This window comes from Sinocyclocheilus anshuiensis, unplaced genomic scaffold (genome assembly GCF_001515605.1).
Source record: "Sinocyclocheilus anshuiensis isolate Anshui unplaced genomic scaffold, SAMN03320099.WGS_v1.1 scaffold842, whole genome shotgun sequence".
In the NCBI taxonomy this organism is placed as follows: Eukaryota; Metazoa; Chordata; class Actinopteri; order Cypriniformes; family Cyprinidae; genus Sinocyclocheilus; species Sinocyclocheilus anshuiensis.
The window spans coordinates 555,190-563,602 of record NW_015536509.1 but is presented as its reverse complement, the minus strand read 5'-3'; the positions used below and the strand labels follow the sequence as shown (position 1 = coordinate 563,602).

The 8,413-nt window shown below is 35.2% G+C and overlaps 1 protein-coding gene across 1 annotated transcript in view; it reads left to right on the top strand.

Moving 5' to 3' along the window:
• Positions 1–8,413, top strand: part of LOC107691745 (histone deacetylase complex subunit SAP130-like) — a 34,311-nt gene that overhangs the window by 15,338 nt on the left and 10,560 nt on the right. Inside the window, exons 5-9 of the mRNA XM_016490549.1 lie at positions 4,853–4,976; positions 5,059–5,180; positions 5,273–5,397; positions 7,951–8,095; positions 8,178–8,268. Coding sequence (XP_016346035.1) covers positions 4,853–4,976; positions 5,059–5,180; positions 5,273–5,397; positions 7,951–8,095; positions 8,178–8,268 — 607 coding nt within the window. The remainder of the gene's footprint in view (positions 1–4,852; positions 4,977–5,058; positions 5,181–5,272; positions 5,398–7,950; positions 8,096–8,177; positions 8,269–8,413) is intronic.

Genomic DNA, 8,413 nt, shown 5'->3' with positions numbered 1-8,413 from the left:
TTTCCCTAGCCTTCACTGAGGGTCCTTTGAAGGTACACCAGTATTTTTAAAGTACCTTCAGTTTATAAAGCTGATCCCCCTTGTCGACTCCCTGAAAAGTAAGCAATAAGCAAATGTAAAAAGGGATGTCCATGTTTGCCTACAACTCTCTTCTCTTCACTCCAGTGAAGACGCCCGACGCCCATGCCAAGCCGTGTAATAGCTCCAGCACCTGTGAGGTTAGTAAAACTGTTAAATGAGACAAATTTGAATCCATTTTTGCTGCATTAGAAGTTATCTGGCTTACATATAAGGGCTTTTTTTAATCAAACGCATTGTTTTCTGTAATTAATTGTGATTTATCTCGCATTACATAAAAATTTTAAATTGTTACTATATTTTCACATTGAATCTCCAAATTAATGTATAAAAAACAAATACAGGATTTTAAATATCTGATACCAGCACTAACCAAAGGATATGGGAAAAAGACATAATTGCTTCAGGAACAGTTTCTGATTGTTTTAATACATTTTTAATGTCAATTTCAGAAATAAACACACTACTAATATATATTATATATATATATATATATATATATATATATATGTATGTATTAGTGGTTCAACGGATCACAAATATCACGGTTCGGATCATATTACGGTTTCTGAGCCTCGGATCGTTTTTCGGATCATTAAGAAAAAAAAATCTATGTAACTTTTAGGGTTGTAACGATTCATCGATATGGATCGATACGATGTCTGACGATACGATGCATCGATGCCACACGTAAAATATCGATATCTGTAGTATAAATGGGCACCTTTATTTTGCCACTGTCCACATTTTCACATAATGTCCGTCTATGCATTCCCGCCAACGCGTGCATTCTCGTTCAAACTCACGTATCAGTATGGGAAGCCAAGCAACCCAAAAGTGGGATGAAACAGCGCGGTATTAAAGTGTTCGCGCCGCGCTGACCTGTCATCGGCGCGACTCAATGGACCGAGCTGCGCAACTGACTCGACAGCGCAGAGAGGACGTGTTTACTAGCGCCACTGAACTGACAGCGCGGCGCTGATCAGCTACAACAGCGCAGCGCGAACATTACTCTCGCAGAACTTCGTGTTTTTTTTTCCTGCACATAACATAATGAAGAGTTATTACATTTCTTTTGCTTATTATCTTTCATATTACTACATGTAAACAGTAGTGTTAGCTACTTTGAAGCACGTATAGCCTATATTTAGTAGTCACGTTCACAGCAGAAACTTCCATTATCCTCTTAGAATTAAAATATTTTATGGTTTCGTTCATCAAGGCATATTTTAAGTAAATTTTACATTTAAGGATATTTGTGTAACTGTAGCATATGATTATACTTGAAAAAAGAGTAAAATGTACTGATACTTTTCTGTCAGGACATAAATTTTCCCTTATGGAAATACGGAAATTAACAATGGTTTTACTATAAAAGTGCAGTAACCATGGATTGATTGTCCATTTTTTTAACCCACAGTTTAACTACAAATATATGGTTAAAAGTTAGTGTGATAAAATCATGGTTAATTTTAATGTATTTTCCGATAAACCTAAAACACAATGCAGTGCAAAATTCAAAATACATCATATTGAATTTACATACACTGTCCCTAATTTTTAAAGAGATTTTTTAAATTAATTAAAATTTATATATTATTTAATTTGGAGTGTAGAGAAAAGCCTTACAAACCGTATCCATTATATAAAATTGCAATGTTAAAGTTAAATAACAACGTTCCCTTTACAACAAAAATCCCATATATATATATTCTAGGCTATTTAATAATAGTTCAAATTTAAAATGGGCAATATTGTGCTGTGTGCTCCTCAATAGGACTATGGTATTATACATTTATTAAAGTCTTATATATTTTATATTTGCATTTTTTTCAAAGTACAACTGTTTACATGTAGTAGAAAGGTAAGCAAAAGAAATGTAATAACTTAATACTGATCTTCATTATGTTATGTGCAGGAAAAAAACCACGAACTTCTGCAAGAGTAATGTTCGCGCTGCGCTGTTGTAACTGATCAGTGCCTTGTAACTGACTTTAATACCGCGCTGTTTCGTCCCACTTTTGGGTTGTTTGGCTTCCCATATATCAGGACTCGATATAAGGACTGCCCGAAGGCACAAGGTGAGCATAAAAGACGCTCGCGATTGTTGGCGGAACAGTCGAGCGCTGTGTGAAGTTTTCTGCGCACACATCTGAAGCGCACGCACACAAGACAGCCGCGTCTACACCGCGCGAATACTAAATTGAGCTCTCTTCCGCTTTTTTGTGTATGGATGAATAAATACAGACAAAATTACATCAAAATGCGCGTTTTGGTATATCCTAGTAAACACAGTCGGTTAGGCATATGTCTTAACCTAAACAGTTGAGAAAGAAAAGGCATGTGTATCAGTATATAGACCAATTTCAGTGTTTGCAAACAGTGATGACGTTTTTTGTGGGCGGAGCCTGTCTGGTGGCAGAAAATGACAGTTTTAACGTAGCAGTCTATTCAAGCCATGGAATAAAATAATAAAAATGTAATTTTGAGTTTATATTTAAAAATTCTGACTTTTTTCTTGCAATTCTGAGATTATATCTCACAATTCTGGTAAGAAAAATCAACTCGTCATACTTTCTTTTTAGTTTATAATCCCACACTTCTAACTTTTTTTCCTCAGAATTGACAAACTCGCAATTGTTGACTTGAATCAAGTTATAAAGATATAAACTTGCATTAGCAAGAGAAAAAGTCAGAATTGTGAGAAAATTGTGAGGTAAATGTTATGTAAAATGTTATAGGTTTAAATAGTATTTCATTCATGTATTTCAACTGTAGGGCTAATACAATATGACCCCTATATGAATATTATATAGACCTATTGTTTAAATCAAATTTATGCTTTAAAAGTAGAGTAATCATAGCAGGTTTCATCCATAGTGTATCCGTTTAAACATCTGTGTTTAGCTTCAAATGGCGTCTTTGACGACAGTGTCATATACAAATTATTTGCATTCCGATTCTGACATCCAAAGGCACAACAATATTTTTTTTTCTCTTATTCCATGGATTTTACCCGTTTCCCTCCACTTGTTCCCAGTGTTTTTCTGCTACCACTATGCGCGTGCAGCTGCAAGTGACGTAACTGTGACGTCTACTCCAAATTGGTCTATTACAGTGGTTCCCAAACACATTTCTGGAGCCTCCCCAGCTCTGCACATTTTGCATGTCTCCTTTGTCTGACACACCCATTTCAGGTCTTGGAGTCTCTGTTTAATTAGGGTTGGAGCTAAACTCTGCAGGACACCAGCCCTCCAGGACCGAGTTTGGACAGCCCTGTCTTGGAGTCTCGACTAATGAGCTGATGATCTGAATCAGGTGTGTTTGATTAAGGAGAGACATGGAAAAAATGCAGTGTTGGAGAGGCTCCAGGAATGTGTTTGGGAACTCCTGGTCTATTAAATCCGTGCTTCGTTCTTAAAGTGAAAGCAAACTAATAATAAATCTAATGCTGTCAAAGAAAAATACAAGTGCTCACTGCTCCTGACTAAATAACCTTTGTAACATCAAAAATGATTAATCTATATTTAATTTATACAGTGAAGACTATGCAGTTATTTTACATTTGATTATTACATTTCTGTACCTGAAAATTTATTTTAGATCTACCTGAAAAACCTGAAAAGCACTGTTTATTTAATTTGTGTATTTGTTATATTGTATTTATTTTCTGCTATTGCTTGTAATTTGGTTATCTGTAGAAAAGATTTTTAGCACTGAGCCCATAGTAGCAGCCAGAATTGTTTTTCCAATTGTTTATTTTCTTATTTAAAAAAAAAAAAATGTGTAGGCCTATTATTTTTGTTGTGAATGTCCCAATTGAGGTACAGGATGTGAAAATTTCAGATAAATGTTCATTTTATATATTTTAATTGCATTTGTGAGTTAATAAAAATGTAGATGGTTGTTTAAAATAGATATATAATATCATAATATCGATCGATATACTCCTGTATCTAATCGTATCGTAGAATTTTTGAGGTATTGGCAAATATCGTATCGCTGGGTATGAGAATCGATATCGTATCGTAACGAACCATCCGATTTACATCCCTACATAAGTACGATACTACATCAAAAACTCTTTGCCTAAGAAAGTTCAAACATTTTTAAAGAGACAAGTGAACAGCCAGTAAAAATAAGAACAAATAGGCTACACAAATTACAAGCATAGATAAATACAACAGAACAATGTTACAAATAAGGTCGGTAGTATTCAGATACAGAAATGTAATAATTAAGTGTAAAATAAAACTGCATAGTGTTCACTGTATAAATAAAAAAATAGATTAATCTTTGTCAAAAACGTGTTTTGTGGTTTGATGAGCATATTGACAGCAGCAGGTATTATTAGGCTGCTGCCCCTTTAAGACCTGATGCATGGATCCAGTATAGCCTAATGATACACATCCGATTTGTTTCTCAGCTGACACAACAGACTGCATTTGCCACAATCAACTACGATCCGTTTAACCACTAATATACAGTATGTATATATATATATATATATATGTATATATGTGTATATATATATATATATATATACATACTGTCATTATTATTCCTTCATAATTATTTAACTTAATAAAAATTTTGTACATTTACATTGAATATTTAATCTAGTATTAATACTACATTAATGCACATTTTTCAAAAAATTAAAATATGAGATTTTATATATTCTAAAAAAGCGGGTCTTATTTCCCAATTAGTAGGTGACAATTGCTGTGACAATTGGTTTGGTTTTAATTGTTGTTGTTTTTGGCACAATAAGGGTCACACAGGTAACCTGCATCATCTAATGACCAACGTGCAGATCATCCGCAGTGGACCCCCTGCGCTGCAAATCGGCTCCTCTGCTGCACCTCAGCATCCCTTCACCTCCCATTTACCCAGAGGCGAGTTACAGATTTCAACCAGAGTTCCATTTCAACCAGTTGTAATGTTGGCGCACTGACTGATTTTGTTCTGTCATCACAGGAGCAGCTGCTGCGGCTGTGATGTCAAGTTCCAAAGGAACCACAGTGCTGAGACCAGCAGCCTGTCCAAGCTCCGCCACGGGGCAGCCTACAGTCCAGCACATTATCCACCAACCGATTCAGGTTAATATAGCTAATGCATCTTGGGTGTTCTATTGAACACAGATTCATTTACAAATCCTGATGCATTTCATACATATCTGTTTGTATTACAGTCTAGGCCTTTAGTCACTACCTCTACGGCAGTGCTGCCTACAGTAGTGGCTCCAGTGACTGCCACCAGACCTCAGTCTCCGGTTATCACCACAGTGGCTGCCCACTCTGGAGACATGTTACATGGGTAAGATGCATCTGCTTTAGAAAAATTATGACGGTTAATTAGCGCTTCTACGATTGTGCGTTTTGACTGTGTCAGCGTCTATTTCGTGGATAAGCTATAACAGGTAAACATGTCAGTTGTGTGGACACTAGTGCTGGGTTGCCAATATCGATTTCTCATTTTTAATCAGTCTATATTTTTACCTTTAGACTTTGCTATTTTTAGGTGATACATGAACAAAACTTATCTAAACATTTGTAGCTCGCCTACCATCTTATAATCAGGATAAGGTTTTCATCATATAATCTCAAGTCTGATGTTTTAAATTCTGTCACTTTTATTATGAAATTTAAACAATAAATGTAATTTTGATGCTCTTTAATGTGGCAAGACAGACCTCTATCTGCCTTAGTTCAAGCGGCAGCGCAGAGCACACATGAGCTAAACATCTCTTTCTCTTTACTAGTTATAGCAAGAAATAAACGTGAATGAACATAAGAAGATATGCTGAAAGATATAGAAGAAATTACTGAAATCATAGAACAACTTACTGTATCATCATGTAATCGCTTAATCAGTGTTTCAACCATGGAAAGATGTCAGTAAATCAGTTATACGTTTACATAAGCCATTTATTGTCCATAATTTATTTATCAGCTAGAAATAATAACTCTAGAGAGGAACATTTTATGCACATTATTACATATTAATTATATTTTTTACTTAACTTGGTTTCATGACATTTATTCAAACGTACATGGTACTAGTGGTTGACCGATAATGTATTTTTTTTGACTGCCGATATCTTAGACAGCGATCATTCCTTCCTCTTTACTACTAGATTTTACGCGAAATAAACATGAATGAACATCTCATGCCTTATATAATCGCTCAATCAGTGTTACAACTGCAGAAAGATGGCAATAAAACAGCTTGTAAACAAAATGCCACGTAGCATTTCATTTAGCCTACCTCAGACAATCATCAGTGTCCGTAGCTCGTTAGTTCGCTAGAAGAGCGTTTTGCGAAAAATTTGACTGTATACTCATTATACTTTACCTGTTAGTTATAAGAAGTTCATTTAAAAACTGCATTATGTGAAATTTACATGTTTCCATGCATTTTTTAAGTTGAGTGTTGCTTGTTATATTTAAAAAAAAAAAAAATAGTAATGTATTATCCCGCTCTATGCGTGTGCGCTCCGCTCAGTCGCTCCACCCGTATACCATTCATGCGAATCGGAACAGCAGTCCACTCAAAAATCGAGCCGACAGGAAACATCGATGTAGTACAGTATTGTTTCTGTCTGCAATAGCCCTACTGTGTTGTAACATGGTGTGGTATATGGGCAACTCTGGTAACGCTGCCCTCTCATTCATTGATCTGCTAACCGCTATGTTATGCTCGCGTGTTCTGATAATAATAGCTTTCTAGGACTAAACATTATTTGGATAATTGTTAAAAAAAAAAAAAAAAGTTAAAGATCTTAACCCTACTGTTAGATCAACCTGAAAAACTAAAAAGCTATTTATTTAATTCGAAGGCCTGTCGTTATTTTTTATTTGTGCTATCATTATTCATTTCTTTGTTCTTATTTTATTACTGACTGCTTGTCATTTTTTATTCAATTCAAAGTTTGAAATCAAGCTATCTCGTGCTACTGCACCAAAATTACCCCACTGTAAAATTAAAAAAACACTGAGTGAGCAAAAATTTGTGAGATAGCTAGTTATAATGTAATTAAATAATGTTTACATGTGTATAAAAGTCTACATTAAAATCTGTCCTATAAATTGGTCTCTTCATTAGAAATTAGCCTACTGATTGCCTCCATTGATGGACACAATTTTAAATAATATTAAAAATATTTGTATGACATTATATTCTGCAGTTCTTCCCTGTTGTACCGAATATATATACTTTTCAAATCATCATATCGAAGTTAGAAATTCAAATATTGTGACAAATTAATTTTGTAGGGTGCCACAAGTTTGTTAAAATTTCCAAAGGGTGCCGCGACTGAAAAAAGGTTGGGAAACACTGGTTTAGAGCATATGCCGAGGTAGATTTTTATCCGTAAGAAAATTGTAATTATAACTGAATTTATTTAAAGAAAGAGCCATTTTTCAGTAAACCACTGTTTAATAAAAAAAAAAAAGAAAAATTTTGTTTAGTTTTTCCCCCTGCTGTACCGAAATTGTACCGAACCGTGACATCAAAACCGAGGTACGTACCGAACCGTCCTGTTTGTGTACCGTTACACCCCTAATGTATGTTACATACATGATATGAAAGGAATGGTTTATCACAGCCACTGTTTAGATGTTTATATTAGTCAAAAAAAAAAAAACAATTGGAGCAGAAAAATCATTATATCATTAAAGAGTTGATATAGAAACTGCCTTATGTGCAATGTAAATGTTTATATACAACTCAGTTTTATTTAAGTGTTATTAAATAAACTTTCAGTTTCTGTGTTTCAGTAAAAAAATAATTTCTGTGCATCTCTATAATTTATAGTAGTTGACTTGTAGAAAATATTAAACGGTCTGGTTTTGTTTTTCTGGATTCCAGACGCTCAGCGGTGACAATCCACCCACCCCAAGCGACCCTGAGTATCCAACGCCCTCCGCCCTCACGGGAAACGCCCACACGGATCACCCTGCCCTCCCACCCTGTCATTGCTGCTCAGAAAGCCCTTTCTCACTCTGTTGCACAGGTTGACATCATTCTGCCCCATCCTTTTGGAAATATAAAAAAAAAAAAACAGGAAGTAACACCTCTCGTTTGCTCTGTCATAGAAGCCCATTTTCAGCACTGTGACACATGTTGCTGCCGCAACAGTTGCTCCAATTCAGGGCACCAATACTGCACCATCACCCACTACAACAGGTGAGTGATAAATCTACTCTACACACCGGTGATTCAGAGGCATCCATGCAAATTGCATAGACTATTATGTTTACATACAGTGCACAGCATAAATGAGTACACCCCCTCTAAAACTTAACAAATTCAGCAGTTACTCTTTACTTAG